General features: G+C 44.4%; 1 protein-coding gene across 1 annotated transcript in view; it reads left to right on the plus strand.

Moving 5' to 3' along the window:
• The window catches only part of LOC306943858 (uncharacterized protein), a 104337-nt gene extending 87484 nt beyond the window's left edge, over window positions 1–16853 (plus strand). The window contains exons 23-26 of the mRNA XM_079530369.1: window positions 6428–6496; window positions 7463–10345; window positions 11890–12012; window positions 13432–16853. Coding sequence (XP_079386495.1) covers window positions 6428–6496; window positions 7463–10345; window positions 11890–12012; window positions 13432–14277 — 3921 coding nt within the window. The 3' untranslated portion in view covers window positions 14278–16853. The remainder of the gene's footprint in view (window positions 1–6427; window positions 6497–7462; window positions 10346–11889; window positions 12013–13431) is intronic.
• The last annotated feature ends 1787 nt before the right edge of the window (window positions 16854–18640 follow it).

The following is an 18640-nucleotide window of genomic DNA, read 5'->3' on the forward strand; positions in this document are numbered from 1 at the left end:
CCATAACTGTCCCTTTGAATGGCACCCAGCACTGTCTGGCTGTCGACAAAGTGATACCACTTCTCGATTGTCAGCCTGCTATGCTTCAGCACGTACCCTTTCAGTCGTGCGGCAAAGACAGCACCGCAGATTTCAGCTTTCACTGCATCACCCTTTTGGTCTAGAGGAGCCAACTTGGCTTTTGACTCCACCAGACGAGTCTCCACCCCGCTAGCAGTTTCCCACCGCAGGTAGAGCACCGCTCCGTAGGACTCTGAGCTCCCGTCGGAGAAGGTGATGCCCCAGGGTTTCCCCACCCATCCGGGCGGAGTGATACACCTGGGGAACGTGATCGCACTCAGCTTTGCGTATTCCTCAAAAAGTTCAACCGCTCTCACGCGGAGATCGCTAGACAACGGTTGATCCCAAGTGTCTTTGGTCAATGACCCCGCCTCTTGGAACGCCCTCCTGACTAGAATAACGCCTTTCTGTTTCAGAGGCGTCACAAGGCCAATGGGATCATACAGCCCCGCTACTTGACTCAGCAACATACGCCGAGTCAGAGGATCTGGCGTCTTCTCCGCCACCTCCCCCAGAGCAAGGTTTTCCTCGCTCCGCACTTTCTTTTTTCTGGCGGAAAAGTTTATGGCAACCATGATGAAGAGGCTGTCCTCCTTCACATGGTAACCAACCCCCAGAGCCTTATTGTCCTCCTCTCTCATCTGATTCGGAAACAACATAGTCTCTGGTTTCATTTCTCCATCTCCTTCCCTCCCACTTTGGCCTGACCGTACCCAGGGCTTTAGGTGAAACCCCCCGGTAGCCAGAATGGTTTTAACCCCCGCCAGTACCTCCTCCAGCCTCTGGGGGCAGTTGTGAGATAGAAAAATGTCATCTACGTAAGCGTTCTCCACGATTACGTCCCTCTCGTCAACCATGTGGGTGAACTGAGGTAGATACGCTGTCTCGCGCATCGCTATTTGAGCTATGCTACCCGCTGGACGGTCTCCCATATTGACCCGTACAACTGCATAGTCTTCAATCTTGCTGTCAACTGAGTCTCTCCATAGGAACCGGTGCAAATGTACCTCCCGCTCTTCTAGCCAAACGGAGTGGTACATTTTGCTTACGTCGCCAATGGCGGCGTATTCCCCCTCCCTGAAACGCAGCAACACTGCTCGGATCGGGTTCAAAACATCGGGCCCCTTCAGCAGGATACTGTTCAAACTCACGCCCCGGAATTCTTGACTACTGTCCCAGACTATCCTAACTGGCGTGGAAACTGAGTGTGGGTTTGGTGCCATAAGATGGTTGATCCACCAAACAGCCCCGTTCCACATGTCCATGGCAGCTTTAGACAGCTTGACAGCAGCACCTCTTTTGAGCATCTCATGCACCTGGCTAGCATAGGCCTGGTACCACACGGGATCTCGCCTGAGACGTTTCTCAGACTTTAAGAACGTGGCCTCAACCGCCGCCCTATTATTTGGTAAAGTGGACGGGTCCTCTTTCCAAGGATAGCTCGCGTCCCAATGCGACTCATCGCTGTGATGGTCGCTTGTCTTAAAAGTCAGGCCCCTCTTGACAATCTCCATTTCTCTCTCGTCAGCGAGAGACATCTCTTTGCCACCAGGGGCGCATTTTCCACAACGACAACCCCCACACAGGGGATCGCATGCCGCGCCAATACTGTCCCAACGCCACCAAGACAGTGCCGCGCTGGTGTCGGTATGGCATGTAGCAGCCTTAATTTCAACGGCTCCACCTCTCATTGAAAGAGCAAAATGGGTTGACGCCCACTGTCCTGTGATCATTTCACTGGCGTCGAATAGAGACGGATGACATCCGCTAACCGTCTTACCCAAAATCCCCGACCACAGTACCAAATCTCCACATCTAGCCAACCGCTGTGGGGCTAAACGACCCTCACGCGCACTGATAAGTATTTCCACTTCCAGTGGACGTCTCAACTCCTCCGGATCGGTGCCCGGGAAAAGATCTGCAATGCGCCTAGGATTAACTGGACAATTGATCTTTGCAATCTCATTCAGACCATAACAAGTCATGTCATGGTCCAGTGGAGAAGAGCCCTTTTCCCCCATTGTCTTCAACTTAATGGAGTATTTTTTCGTCTTGAATGTCTTTCTCATCCCCCCAACGCCCTGCACGCTCAGAGTGACAGGTCTTCCTTTCAGCCCGAGCCTGTCTGCAGCTTTGTGGGTGATATAATTCGTATCAGAGGCGAGGTCAATCAAAGCCCCCACCCAATCACCGCTTTTCGTGGTTACTTCCAGCGTCATCATCAGAGCAGGCATCTCTCCGCCCTCAGTGCAGCCTGTCGCGGCTGTATTGTTCGTGTAAGCTTTGCGCACTATAGCTAGTTGCTTTGGCGTCAACTCGGCCTCAGCAAGCTTAAGTTCAATTTCATGTGTAGGCCCACGTGAGTCCCTCCCCACGCTACTAGCCCCCCCTCTCGCGCTGTCACTATTATTATTACTGGTGCTACTATCCCCATTACGTGGACGCGCCTTGGGGCACAACTTGAAATTATGAGGAGGCGACGAGCCGTCCCTTTTGCACTCACTTAACCTACACAGGAAATTGTCATTGCGCACTCTGCATTGGCCGTCATGTAGATATAAACACTTAAAGCATGCTTTATGTTTTTTCGCATACGCACGCCGGCCTTCAACGTTGGCTTTCATGAACATTTTACAACGGAACAATGCCCCTGAGTGATCGCTCTCTCCGCAGATTACGCACGAACCCCGCGCCTCCTCGCCGCTAAACGTAGCCCTTGTCGAAGCACGCTTCTCGCGCGCCCCGTTCCCCGGCTTATCATTCTGTCGGTCATTATTACGGCTACGTGGGCTCGGATCACTTCGTTTGGTCCCTATGCCTTTTGCATTTAATTGTTCTTGTTCAACGACTTTTGTATGCTCGCGTAAGAAGGCAATGAAATGCGGGAACCTGTTTTGGCTATCAATATTATTATTTGGATTACAACGCATCACAAGCCACCGTTCTTGCATTTCTGGCGGCAATTTAGCCTCTAAATTGTGAATGACGAGCTGATTCTGAATGACGTCGCCAGCATTCAGATCCGCTAGATCCAGCACCGATTGCTCTATTAATCTAACAAGATGTAATGTCTCCTTTGGCTGGCCACTGCTTACAGCGGGCACACTTTCCAACTTCATTATAATCTCCTTGACAATCTGTCCTACGTTTCCGTAGTGGAGTTCTAATTTCTGGTAGACCTCATCTGAAGTCTGGCAATAATCAAGCCTTAATTCATCATTTATCCTTTTATCAATGGAATCAATCAGTAGCTGGTAACGCATGTCATCACCCCATCCAGGATTGTCAAAGAGTGCATAAATCCTATGCCACTGTTTCTTCCATCTGAAGTATTGCATGCGTTCCCCACTGAATTGGGGTAATTTCATAGGCTGAGCAGCCAGTTTGCTACCGGCTGACTTCTTTCCTCCATTGTCAACGGCGAGAGGTACACTTTCTTGTTTAATTTCCTCTTTCATTTCTATTACTATTTCGCCTTTGTGCTTTAAATCCTGGAGATTGGCACTCTTAAGTGCTTTCAAAGCATATATCTCAGCTAATACCTTGGCCAAATTCTCGTCAGAAATGCAACCTTCCCAAGAGTTTAGTAACGTCTGCATGTCTGTTAATGATCTCTCGATTACACTCTCTAGCCCGTAAATAAGACTTAGGTTAATATCCTGTTCTTCGTAACGGGCAGGACGCGCTCTGTCTGCTGCCTCTGCCGCCCACTTGAGGGCGCGCCGCACAGACTCTTCTATGAACCGCTTCCATAAGTTTTCCTGCAAGTCTGTCCGAGCCAAAAGATAGGATATCTTTGCGGCATTGAGTCTCGTACTAACGGTAGCTATGTCCATAGCGTTTTCATCAGCCTCTTCCAGTGCACTTTTATAATCCGTGCTACAGGTTAGAAGCTCATCAAAACCTATATCCATGTCTTTCAGTAAAGCCTTAAGTTCACTTTCGGACTTATGGGCCGCCGTACTTTTGGCTCTGGTCGTTAACCTTGTTAACGCGCCTTGGCTCGCCGAGCGCGCTTTCTTTAACGCATCTAAGGCTGCCATGGTTCCACGAGGCTACTCGCTCGCCCCCCCCACCAACCTTGTCTCTCTTTTTAGATGGCCGGTCGGCGTTCCTCTCTGGCGGCCAGTCGTGCTGTGAAACATACACAATGCGTAGCCCCAATTCCTATGCTATTAGCGTTAGCATTGGCTAGGCTAGCCCCAACAACATCCAACTGGAGTTACCCTCCTTTAGCTTAGCATTAGCGTCAGTCAGCCAGTTAGCCACCGTTAGCCTAATGCTAGTTGGTTGCTAGGCACAATGCAATGTCAATGGGTAGGTGGCTAGCTCCTTGCTTGTTTACAATTTAGCTTGGTCTGGTATACCCCCCAAAGTCAATGCACAGTTCCTTTCTGCAACACACAATTTCAGCGATATTCCCCCCAATGCACAAGCACTCATGTGGGCACTGAAACTCTTTATTTAGGTCGGCAAAACCGGATGCTTCCTAGCACCCAGGGCACAACCTCTTTAGCAGCAGGATCACGCTGCTAGCATCCTTTCCCGAGTTAACTCAGGTCACCTTGGTACGGCACGGATGATTCCCGCAGATATCAGCTACCTCCTGCAGCCTACGGGTTTCGGTCGCTGGTCCTTGGACACGGCGATCGATGACGGGTCAGCGGTGCTCCGCAAACGCTGGATGGCCGTCTCTCGTTGTCTTGCTTCACAGCTAGCGTCACGCTAACAGCAGACAACCACCATTGATCACGTAGTAGCTAAGCTAACAGCTAAGCTAACACGGGCCAATGGCTTTCATTAGCATTGCGGATCACACAATGCTCGTATTACTTTGAATAGCTACGGTGGATTAAGTACCGTTGCTTCAGTAATACGTCGGTGGGTTACACCGCAATGAATTATTACTCACCGGTGATTACACACGGTTAATTATTACTATGGTGAATTACACCACATTTAATTATTACTCTGGTGAATTACAGAGCATTTAATTATTACTGTACGGATATAACTAAACTTTGCTGTTTCATAGCTTTGCTTAATTACTGATTCAGACCCTCCGCAAAGGGGTTATAACAAACAGGTCTGGTAACTGTGATTTAACACACACCAAGGTAACATTAATATTACTCAAACACACATAGCCTCGACGTTGCAATAATGCCCGTAAACAATCACTTGATTTTGGCCATTTTATTACTATTATCTCATAACACACTCACACACGTACAAACATACTTCTACTACACTTGTGTACAGTATAAAGCCTTATTTGCCTTGTCTGGCCCGTGTTAGATCTAATACAATAGCATGATGATCATTACAACAAAGGAACCTGAGATTGTGGCGTTTAGGTAATAACTGCGAACACAAGGGAAACACAAGATACATACTATTAATTCACAGATATAGCGACTGCATAGATGCATCATTTATGACTGAATTTAGAGCATTTAACGAACATATAACACATTAAAAGGACTTACTTAAACGCGTCATCCCGTTTGCTACATTGTTTCTGTAGGAATGAACGAACACATCGTGCCCCCTGGTATAGCTCGCCCCTTCCTCTGTCACCCGACACTTCCTATCCCCATACCATGTCCTGTCCTAGTATGAACTCGCATTCCTGGTATATAGTATTAGTAACACATTGGTAACACATTTACCCCCCAATTAGCTGTATTAATATCTACATCCCTGAGATATACTGCAATTGGTTGATAAGAGGATCTCTGTTCTTATATAACACAGAGTATTTACTGTATAGGCAGTGAACTTCATAATAGCACCAACACTCTATACATACATGACACAACATGAAGTTACAAATATAAGCTGGGCCGGCACTTAATATTATAATGATCCCACTCACGGAATAAACTCGACAATGTTGGATCCGGTTCCCTCCGTTTCCCCCGGTTCCCAAACTAGGTGTAAATGGCATCTATCTTCTCCACCATTTGCTTCTCATTCTGCGTCTTCAGTAAAAGTTCAGCATGGTTCTGGTTCTGAACCAGTGATAAAACTGAAGAATGTGGGTTCTTCTGTTGAAATCCACCCTTCACTTCCACTTCCTGTTAACACTGATTCCTGCTAAACCAGGAACATGTTCCATGCGGTTTCTCATCCCTGTACTCTCAACTGCTGATTTCCTGGCTGTACTGTTTTTTCATTCCACCATTGTGCCTGTGGACTTCTCTGTCGCCTGCCTGTTGGGAGATTAATAAAGAGATCATGGTATTCTAACCCTCCTTGGCTGCTCTGTCCTTCTTTTGATAACTACAGTAAAGCATGCTGTACCTTAATTGAAACCGTCGTGATTCGTACCCCAGTTCATCTTTTAACATGCTGTCCTAATTAGATTCAGCTTTGGAAAGACAACCCGTTGTTCAGCAGAGATGCCAACAACAGTCCACCAGTCAGTCCACAGGTAAGATGCACCGTTTCTCCCCTAGTACAAATGGGAGCGTACCTATGTTCCCCAGGTTCTATGTTCCCCACCATGCAAAAAAGGTTCTTTGTTCCCCACTTAACCTAAACCAGAAACCGAGACTAAAAAGACAAAGTATTTTAGCAACTTAGTCTTAGTGTTACTTTTAGTAGCAAATTCTGATTTAAGCTCAGTCTTTGAACAATCCTCCTATCTCCTCTACCTCCCTACAATCAACATGGTTCTAGGAGTTTTTTTTTCTCCTTTTTTTTCTTAAAGCTAATTCCACAGGAGACAAAATTCTCCAAGTACTTTAAATTGTCTTTACCTCAATGGGGAAGGTAAAATGTGGGTTCTAAGCTATAATAGTTTTACCCAGCTCAAAGTCACTGCTCTAATCTTTTAACCACTTAAACCCTATACTGTGTTGAGCAACCCAGGGTCTGTATTTGGGCCCCTCCTGTTTTAGCTCTACACCAAATCTCTTTGCCTCTTTTTTGCTGGATGTTGGCCTATTATAACATGTACAGTATACAAGGATGCTAGAGTTCATGTGGTTAATACAGGGGATACATTTGCCAACAAACTATGGTAATTCTCTTTTGTCCTTAAATTGCCTTGTTAATGGATCGTTGTACATTATACCGTCATGGGACATTATTTTCCTTACTACAGGATCCACCTCTCTCAATTGGTGGTGTTATCATTTGTTCAATCAGGTACATTTTTCATGACTGTAGTCTAAATGATTATCCCAGCTAAAAAAATGTACGGGGAGCTAGAAACAAACAGAAAATCCTCTGTTTAACATGTACACCGTAGATGTTAAACATCTACCGTAGACTCAATCTGTTTACCGTAGACTCGATCTTTCAAGGTCTCTGTGATCTTGATACTTGAACAGAAGCAACAGGATTTTGTACTGATGAAATTCTCGTTTCTCCCTTCCTTCCCTGGTCTTTTTAGGTCATGTATTATGTCACAGGCACTGCACAGCTGACCACTCACAATCCAGCACCAGAAGAAAATGAATGCAAGGAAGAAGAGAAGGCACCGCTCTCCTTACAGGTGGCCAATCAAAATCCTCCTGAACTAAAACATCATCCTGATGAGCTAATAACATCTGACCACCAGGTAGCTTCTGAGCTGGATCCCGTAGTGTTGGCTGACCAAGGTGGTTGCTCTGATAATCAGGCCGTGGAAACTGGACTGGAGCAAGATTCTAAAGCTGAGAAAGATGCCAGTCGTCCTGATCAGGAAATGGAGGACGAGAAACATTTGGTTCAGAAATTGCCTGTCCAAAACATTGCTCTGGAGAAAGATGCAGAGAAAGATGTCAGTCGTTCTGATCAGGAAATAGAGGACGAGAAACATTTGGTTCAGTTGCCTGTCCAAAACATTGCTCTGGAGCAAGATGCAGAGAAAGATGCCAGTCGTTCTGATCAGGAAATAGAGGACGAGAAACATTTGGTTCAGTTGCCTGTCCAAAACATTGCTCTGGAGCAAGATGCAGAGAAAGATGCCAGTCGTTCTGATCAGGAAATAGAGGACGAGAAACATTTGGTTCAGTTGCCTGTCCAAAACATTGCTCTGGAGAAAGATGCAGAGAAAGATGCCAGTCGTTCTGATCAGGACATGGAGGACGAGAAACATTTGGTTCAGTTGCCTGTCCAAAACATTGCTCTGGAGAAAGATGCAGAGAAAGATGCCAGTCGTCCTGATCAGGAAACGGAGGACGAGAAACATTTGGTTCAGTTGCCTGTCATTGCTCCGGAGCAAGATACAGAGGAAGCTGAGAAAGATGCCAGTTGTTCTGATCAGACAATTGCAGAAGAGAAATATTTGGTTCAGCAATTGCCTGAACAAAACATTTCTCTGGAGCAGGATACAGAAAAATCTGAGAAAGATGCCAGTTTTCCCGATCAGACAATTGTGGAAGAGAAATATTTGATTCAGCAAATATTGCCTGTCCAAAACATTGCTCTGGAGCAGGATACACAACCTGAGAAACATGCCAGTTGTCCTGATCAGAACATTGAGGAAGAGAAACATTTAGTTCAGCAATTGCCTGAGCAAAACATAGCCGTGTCAGAGAACGTGGTTGAGCTACCATCATCAGAAAATGATCCTACTCTTGACACGAGGAGTCCTTGCCAAGAAGATGAAGAGAGTGTCGAAAAGGTCCCTTCCCCAAACCCATTACCAACTACGAAGACCATGGTGCCAGTTGTGACTTTGCAAACACAAAATTATGTTGAAGTCAATATGCAGAGTCCTGAGCAGAGCAGAAATGAGGAGGAAATTGTCCAACAGGTGCCAAGCGTAATGAAAGTTGAGTTACCACCAGTGGTAGCTTTACAAAAAGAAACTTTTGATGACCTCAGTCCAGTGAGTCGGGATGAGAGGATTGAGGAGGAAGTGGTCAAGCAAATACAGAGACAGAACTCAGTACAACGAGACAAGAAGGTGATGCTAACAACAATTATAACTTTACAAACAAAAGAAAATAGCCAAAATGTTGATGAGAAACTTGAGGACGTAGAGAATAAACGGTTGTCTTCACCAAACACGGGGAAAAGGTCAAATCTGACAGTAGTAGTAACTTTACAAAAAGAAAATGTTCCAACTGGTGGGTTGGTGTCGGATAACACAGAACCGAGTCAGGGGTGTATAGCTGTTAGTTCCACCCACATGGAACATGTTGCCTCAACTTCAGCAAGTTTCACCGATAGCCCGAATTCTCAACAGCAGAACCATGAGGCACCACGGCAGACATCCAGAGACCAATCGAGTTATTCAGATGAAGGCTGTAGCTTGAGTCCTGAGTTTGATGACGAGGGTCCTCCCCCTCCCCCACCGCCAAATGATAGGTTTACTCTACGGATCTCAAAGAACCGAGTAAAGGTTGAGCACCAGGACACAGCCAAAGCTAACAGCCCAGAGGTGCAGAACGTAAAGCAGGGGGAGCAAGACTCTGACTACCATGATGATTATGACAGTAAACCTATTATCATCATCTTCAATGAGCCCATGGACATCCAGTCTGCATACAAGCGTCTTTCCACAATTTTTGAGTCTGAGGAGGAGCTGGATAAGATTTTACCATTAGCAAGTATTGAGTATGAAGAGGACCAAGGCGAAGAAGAAAGTCAGCAGAGTTGGAATGAAACAAGCGAAGCAAAGTTTGAGGTGACGGCGAACAGAAAACCAAAAACATTTGATAGTAGTATATTTCCCAATACTAAAGACAAGGGTAAATCAGACTCTCCTAGTAAATCAGAAACCAAGAAGAAGTTCAAATTTAAGTTTCCCAAAAACAAACTAGCGGCCATCAGCCAGGCCATTCGAACTGGAACGTCAAAATCAGGGAAGAAAACTCTTGAGGTTGTGGTCTACGAGGAAGAAGAAGAGTTGGCACCAGAGAACAAGTTAAAGGAGTCAAAGGAAACCAATAGATTTGAGATCAACAGCATGAAACAACAGACAGAGTCAGGGAAAAGTGACACATTTAATAACGGTATGTCTTCTATCAACACCAGCCATCCAAAGTCACCAACTCGGACAGAAGAGATCTGCAGGAGTGCATACAACTCAATAACTAGTCTAGAAGAGTCCATCAAACAGCTGGAAATAAGCGTGGACAACATTGGCACCATCCCTTCCCCTCCATCTGCCGTCTCTTCGCCACCTCTCTCTCTGAGTCCCACCAAAGTTTCTAAAGAAGACAGAGTAAGGCGAGAAAGGGAGAAAAGTCCCTCCAAGAGACCGGGTTCTCAGATCTTGAAGGGCCCAAAGCCGCCACAGAGTAAGAAGGCCAAAGAGACTGTGGCTACATCTGCCAAGAGACAGGTCTGATGGCTCTAAAGTTCCTTTTCCCTTAACTGCTTAAACCTTGCTGGTGGCTGGGTCTCTGCTGCTACTGACTGAATGCAACAAGTATGTTGTCTGTGCTGCTATGTATCCTACCTTTAATTCATTGACCTTACCCCCCGAAATGAATTACATCTTCCTTACTAGCGGTGATGCACAAATTAATTGTGAGTTTGGAGCCGTTACAGCTTTTGATTGTGTTTTTGTTTTAATTTTTTTCCCTGTTCTTTCTATTAATTTGTGTATTTAATCAGTGAGTCCCTTCTTATCGCATAGGCACTTAACACATGTTCCAAATGTTTGGAATCTGAATAAAAATGTAATGATAATAGTAGTTTTTCAGGCATTTGTCACTAAATTGTGACAAATGTATTTCATGTCAAAATAAATACTTCAGTAGAATCTCAATAAATGAATCTGTCAATATATTATGTTATCTCTTAATGTATCCAATTTATGATTGAGTTAACTTTAATATAAAAAATGATTTAGTTTGCTGCACAGATTTATAATTTCTTCTAGATGCTACTAAGGTTGAATAGCTTGGAGGTGCTTTGGCTGATGGACCTGTATCAAAATGTCATTCTCATTGGAGAACTGTCACTTTGATGTTGCATTCATTATTTTCCTTGTAGAAAAGAAATTATGTATGGCTTTGAAAACGTCTGTCTGTTTTTATGCACGGTGTGCCTAATGTGGGTGTTGCTATGGAGATGAATTGTTATGTGGTCACAATAACAATTCACCTCTTTCTCTTGTATTCCTAATCTGTCGCTGTCGGGCAGAAACCTTGTATATGCTCAATTTTATCGTTGTATGACAGTTTCATACAAACATAGCAAACATTTTTGGAAATATTTGAAAGTTTTTCCCTATAATAATAATAATAATAATATTAGGGCCGCCAGGTTTAAAATGCATCTGTATATGGGTTTTATGAATATTTAACCAATGCAAAATATTACAGCTAGTGAGAAAATAACTACATTGGAACATTGGAGGTTATTTTTTCCCATTTCTTAAAAATCAATAGATTTGGACATGCAAGGTTTCCTCCCGATAGTGACCATATCTTGCATGCTACAGAAAAGTCCTGCTTTGTTGTGTGTTTCAAAACACAGCATTTTACAGTATTGTTGCGTTCACATGAGGCATTTGCAAAGATGCAAAGATCACAGCATATCTGTCACGTTGTCGCTTTGTAAAATCTGTTGCTCACACAGTCGTTGACGTCATCAAGTGTGCATCCGTAGACTTAGTGACGTCTGTCGGTGGCGTGGCGGTCGGCTGGGGAGATTGAGAAAAAACAATCCAGCATGTAGCTTTGCATCTGGAAGTTGAACCCAGCTCATCTTCAATTTGTAGCTTTGTAGCTTTTGCAGCAGCTATAAACGTCGGATGCATCTGCATCGCTGGCTTCGATTGACAATGAATGGTAGACTGTATCTTTGCATCTGCCCGTGTGAACACACCATATGACATAATCACTTCCCATTTCCAACATGTAACTGCCTCTGTTCCAGACCTCCGTCGGCGGCGCCCCCTCGTCCGGACAGCGGTCCAGGTCGCGCCACTCGCCCTCCTCCTCTGGTTCGCCAGAGAAGGAGCAGCAGAGCCTGCAGGAGCCCCAGAGGCCTTTCAGACAGGTATAGTTCTACCCTGAGGAGCGAAGACATCCGTCCTATCACAGATTTACCACGTGTTTGAGTAGAAATCTCTGTTCAAATCTGTCAACAGTCTGGTTGTCTGGTCACAGTGTACTTTAGTTAGGTTAGGTTTGGTTTCAACAGAACATGATGGTGACATTGAGCGTTGGTACTTTCTGTACCAAAGAAAAGATTATACCAGGAAGTGTCCTGTCTGTCCATTCTTATGTCATTATTCAGTGAATTGCACCTTTCTGTTTTCTTTACAGTGTTTAGTTGTAATTAGGGCTGGGACTCGATTAAAAAGAAATATCTAATTCATTCGAGGCATTGTAATTAATTACTAATAGCAATTTAATCGCATATCAATATTTGACCTGAGAAGCCTTTAATTTTTTCAATTAAAACAGATTTTGGTATACGAGTGAATCAATGAGTGGGTTTTTTTTATATAAATTTCCCATCCACTGAGCCGAGGAAAGTGGTCCGGTGCTCTGATTTGATCGCTACGCCTGAAATTCGTCCAATGAGGGGTTCTGTGGTGCAAAAACTAAGTGTGATTAAAATGCATGATCTTTTGTAATCGCGTTGTTTCTGTAATTTATTAATCTAAATAATTCCGTTCAAGTCCCAGCCCTAGTTGTAATGTCTCTCAGCTCATGCACTGTGCTGTGTTGCTGCACTTGTTGCTGTCTATTGTCATTCAGTGTGTGGTCGGGATGGGCGTGTTCATCCTAAAGTCTTTTACTTTCCTTTTGTGCTTTTCCTTTTCCTGTCACTGTGCTGTTACTGTCCACTTCACCCCAAGTCACTTATTTCAATAAGCATGTGAAAATGTAAAGACTACTGTACTACTTAATAATTACCAACTGTAAGTAGTACAGTAGTTGTTGAACACAATCATTCTCCACCACCTCTCTTATATTATAAGAGAGGTGGTGGAGAATGATCGTGTTCAACAATGTTTAACCCATTAAGACCTGAGGCTGATGCTAGAAAAAAAGAGAAAAAAGGAGAAAATGTAACAGTTTTCTGAAAAACATATGTTGCTATATCAGTGCTCAAAACGTTTTCATGTCAAGAACCCCAAAGATTATTTGGCGGTGGACCCCCATCTCAGAAATATTTTGTTCCACCAGGGACCCCTGGAGTATTTATATTGCGTTTCGATCACATAAGATCTACATCAGGACATACTATACCTACTGTATGTCCTGATGAAGATCTGATTGATCGAAACATAGACCACGCAATGAAAACACATCAGAGCCTTTTCAGTGTGCAGACTTTATTTTCTTTTATGTGGGGGGCCTTGGCATGGAAAGGTTTGGAAACTCCTGCTTTGACTGCCTTTTCCCCTTTGGGATGTTGAGTCCATGTGCTGATTTGGGCTGTTCTGTCCACGGTCTCTCTCCGCAGGCTAACAGCAGAGGTGGGGATAGTAACCATTCTTTCCTTGCTTTACCTGCTTCTAAGATCCCAGCCTTGTGCCATAGTGCTGGAAAACAGTCGTCCTCCTCCGCCAGTCTGTCTGCTCCTCTCTGCCCTCCAAACCCCTCCTCCTCCCCTGCTCCCTCTTCTGCATCTCCTCCCAATTCCTCCTCCTGCGTCTCGTCTGGGAAAGACGCCGTCTCGCCTCCTCAGCCTCCTGCTTCCTGTCTGTCCTCTGCTCCTCCCGCTACCTCCTCCTGCCACTCCAAACAGGCTCTCCCTCCTCCTCCATCTCCTCTTCCTCCTGTCAGCTCGCCGTCGCCTCCTCACAAGTCTCTGATTCCATCTCTCAGTCTGAGTCGTCTCCTCCCCTCCTCCTCCTCCTCCTCCTCATCTAGCCCCGGCTCGTCTCCATCCCACGCTAGCGGCGACGGTGACTCCCGGGCCCTGCCGAGCCCCTCCTCCCGCCCCCGCGGCGGCCCCCGCAGCGACGGCAGCCACCAGCGTCACCTCACCCTCCCCACCAGCACCTCCCCACCAGCACCACCACCTGCACTCACCCGCAACAACGCCCAGTGCAACTTCTACTCCTCCTCCTCCTCCTACTCCTCCACCTCTTCCTCACCCTCCACCTCCTCATCGCTGTCCCCAAACTCACCCTCCTCCTCTTCCTCCTCCCCTCCTTCCCCGTCGGTGAGTCCGGTGGGCGGCAGCAAGGGCAGCAGAACTTTGGCGTCGGCCGGCTCTCCGGGCTCTCACGGCAAGAAGCTGAGCGGGAGCCACGGCCGAATCCCGCGCGCAACGACAACAGTGACCACGAAGGACGTGCAGTAACCCGATGATGACGCTGTGTGTTGGTATCATACTGTAGATATGGTATGAGCATACAGACTGTGAGTGGTGACTTCAATGTGTTCACACTGTAACTTCAAGAGCGGACTGTTATTCTTTTTTTATCCATTACACAATCAGTGCCGGAAGTCCTTCAAAATAGAAGCTCTGGGGTGCCGGAACAACATGGCCGCTTTTACTCGGAAACCCATGACCCGGAAACAATCCACTATTTTTTTTTTTACTTTACATAGCTAGCTTACATTGCGATCGTTTTAGTTTATACGATATATGATCCAAAAAGCGTTCATATTTTGCGGGAGAGACAGATGAGGAGCAGAAATGAAGTGCCAGTATATCGATCCGTTCAACACCACGAAAAGCGCCCTGGATTAGGAGAGACGAGTCATTCTTTCCGCCGCGCTAACGGCTAACTCAATGATAAGCTAACATGGGAACAGAGCGGAGCATACGGTAGCCGAAAGGCAAACTGACAAATTAAAAAAAGGAAAAAATTCAGAATATTCTTATCTCGCCCCGTATCATTGAGGATGCGCTAAGACGTCCTCACACGTCGGATGTACGCGTCGATTGGGACCCCTAAGACGTCCTCACACGTCGGATGTACGCGTCGATTGGGACCCCTAGGACGTGCTGACACGTCGGATGGACGGAAACGGTTAAGACATGAGGCCAATTTTCAAAAATAGCAGAAATGCTCACATCTGCTTGTATATCTGTTCTCTTTTTGAATAGCCAACGCTAACATCTAACAGTTTTAATGGGTTAAGAGAATACATATGATGACCAATTGTTTGACCTGGGAAGCACAGGGACTCTATTCAGTCCAATTCAAACTGCTAGGAGTGCAGGCGAAGAAAGACGTTTATTCAATATTCACCTATTTCGATCATCTCATCAAACATTAGTGTGAGCTATAATTTTATGCTGGGGAAAAAGGGGTGTTTTAGAATAACATTAAAAACATTGATTCCTCATCCTGCCACTTGGTGAATAGAGACCTTGTTTGGCTTCGCTCCAATTTGCTGTTGGTCTGAATTACTCATTCACAACGTACGATATGTGCCGTTACCGCTAGCACTATGCAAATATTATAATATTACAGCTTATTTGCTGTTATTAATTGGTGCCAAGAGTTTCTGACTTGTGATGTGTAAAGAAATGTGTGGATTCATTTGATGGTGTTGAATTTATATTTGTTAGAAAAACGCAGGCCCTCAAAAAAGTTGTGTGATATGCAAATTTATATATATATATATAAAAAGAGAGATGTGAAATACCGGTATATTGTTTATAGAATTTATTGTGTAAAGGTATCAAGGCTGACGGTGTAGATTTTAAATGTCAAATGAAGGCTAAAGATGTAAAGCTACAACAGATATGCAACATCTCTACAGAGGTATTAGACACGTTTTATTTGAATTAGAGCTGTAGTGAATTGTTTGAATAAACAAAATGTTTTTTTTCTTCCTCCAAGCTCTTACACACTGCTAAATCAACTTATTCCAGCTTTAGAAAACAAAACAAAACAAATCGACAGACTGTCTGGAATAATAAGACAATGTTCGGTGTGAACGCCACTCCATGGTTTCTTTGTATCCAACAACTGAATCAGCAGCTATGAGTGCTTAAAGGAGTAGTTCGCCCAAAACATTACTTATTTTCTATCCATTACACACCCCACAAAGCCTTGAATTCATGGAGATTCTATTGTTTTGTCGCATTCCTAAACCAATAATTTGATGACCAAATCTCCTAATGAGATTGACCGATGACTCCGCCGGCTATTAAATCATTGGCTCGGGAATGCGACAATAAAATAATCTCCATGAATTCAAGGCTTCATGTGGTGTGTAATTGATACGAAACAAGTCATTGTTTTGGGGGGTGAGCTACTACTGTACTTACTACTTATCTCATGCTCTCTACATCGGTTAAGGTTAATTCAGGTTCCATCTCGTTGCAAATCTTTGGTCTGAACTAAAGTTTTGGAAATGAATCTCAATGTAATTATCTTCCACCAATGTTGGAAACCAGGCGTGTTGCTTTTATTTCTCTGCCCCCTGGGGCAGGAACTCCCAGTATGTGCTGAAATGCCAAAGTGTTTGGTTTTGCCATAGTGATGACAACTTTTTGACAACCTTTTTACTGTGTATTGTGAATAAATTACCTTTTTAAATGGCACGTACTTGCCATTTTGATATCTACAACTTTGGATTTGGTATTTAAGAACTGTGAAACACTGTTATAACTGGCATTTACAAATCATAACCTAGTTGCTAATGTTTTTATGTGAGAGAAAACAAAGCCTTTTGAGTGTATGCAAATAGTATTTTTTTGTTACCTTGCTAAAGCTCTGACCTATGCATGCCTTTTTAGATATTTATCTGTCCATTTGAGAGACCTTATTTTGTGTTTGCACAGTCCTGTAAATAATCGTGTATCTGATTTTGTAAAGAATTGTCAGCCATGTTGTACAAAGGTCATGTAGTGCTCAGATGGTTGTGAGGTTGGGAAACTAATTAATAAAGGGCTTCCGAGACTGTTGAAAATATAAATTATTCGTCTGCATCTGTAATGTTCCAAAATGTGCCATTGTTGTCATTCGCCAGAAGAGGGCAGTATAGACATGCAAGATTGTAAGTGTAGTGACGATGATCCAGAAAAGCTATTCAACCTCCTCAAATCTGCATCGTGGTCTGGTATGATCAGTATTGTTTTCTGATAATAGAATACCATCGTATTACAAACCTATTGTGCATCTGTGCTTTGTATTTCACATTTTGTTCTGTTAAAACGAACTGAATGTCAAATTAGTCCATAATTTGTCGGAAACCCAAATCATAAACTTCTTAAACTGCAGTTGGTCTACTGCTCCAATGGGCGAATGCTCTGTCAATATGCCTATATACCGATGTATCTTCACAGACTGTAATGAGATACCCAAGGTCTGTAATTGGCTAAATTATTAGTAATTAGTTCCATCCCATGCTAATTAGCCTGTATGCAAATCGCAGGGCCCGATGAATCCCAATGCCCTCTCTGTGTAATTAGGCTGTAATTCCTCTGCAACCAATCTAACGAGGGGAAGTTGGCTAGTCCAAAAGTGTGGAGAGATGCAACACAGTGGGGAGGGGAGGGGCCTGGGGAGTAATTAGAAGTATCTCACTTCAAGCATTCAGAGATTAATTACAACGTTTTCCAATGTCCCTATACTTTCTTCTTCTTATCCCCCACAACTGGGCTGCGTCAACAGAGGACGGCCACAAACCAACAAGGAACTCAGGCGCTTGTTAATCAAAGATGTGGCTCCTTGATTTGCATTTCTAATTGGAGTTAATTAGGATTGCCCAATTAGTGGATGTGTGTGGATGTGGATGTCTATCTGTAGCAATTTGGGACTGTTCTTACTTAGGCCTACTATGGCTTTCTTAACTGTGAATTTCTTATTTGCCCGATGATGTCCTTATCAACAGTGAGAGGAAGTAGCCTATCATTCCATTGTGTAAATTTTACACAATGGAGCCTCAGCTTGGGTTTATATCAGAATACCATGTTAACCAATTAAGGCCTATTCATACTCCAGTATTAGGTGATAAGGTGACCACCAAAACGGTGTTACCACCAAAACAGAGTGATGTGTTCTTGTGAGCGGTGAGTCACTTACCACCGCAACATGACATCATTTTATTGCGACCATAGGTCGCAGTTTACTGTGAAAACCTGAATTTCCCATCAGTGTCACGCCTCGTGTCACGCCTCCATATATGGTCACGCCTTGTGACATCACACCTCGTGACACGTCACGGCACCAGATGGCCGTCTCCATAATGAAGATCACGACACGGACCTCATCAAACCCTGGATAGCCATACATGGAGAAGACTGGATCATCACCTAGCCGAAATGAATTGGCCCTATAGTCTTGAAGGGCCATTTTCGATAATCGTCAAAAACCATGAAAAACGGAATACTATATGTATTATTACTAATATTGATTAGTTGAATACTTTATTTACAAACTGCAAATAGTACAGCAGTACAATTCCACAAGTAATGCTAAAAGGATAACACAAAAAGCCCAGCTGAGGGCTCCTGATCGTGGCCCTCTTCTTCCATTATATCTTGGACTAAAAGGCTATCACTGCTTGGGCATGTATATTCATTCACATGTGGTGATACTTGCACCTTCCTGCATATTCATAAAAGGGACATGGAATTATAGCTCCACCTCAGAACCCATGCATCCACCATGCACTGAGCCACACTGGCCAGCTAGTATACTATAGTGGAGTAGAAGTAAAAGTACTGGAAATTGAAAATACTCCAGTAAAGTAAAAATACC

The sequence above is a fragment of the Electrona antarctica genome, assembly GCF_951216825.1.
Source record: "Electrona antarctica genome assembly, chromosome: 19".
In the NCBI taxonomy this organism is placed as follows: Eukaryota; Metazoa; Chordata; class Actinopteri; order Myctophiformes; family Myctophidae; genus Electrona; species Electrona antarctica.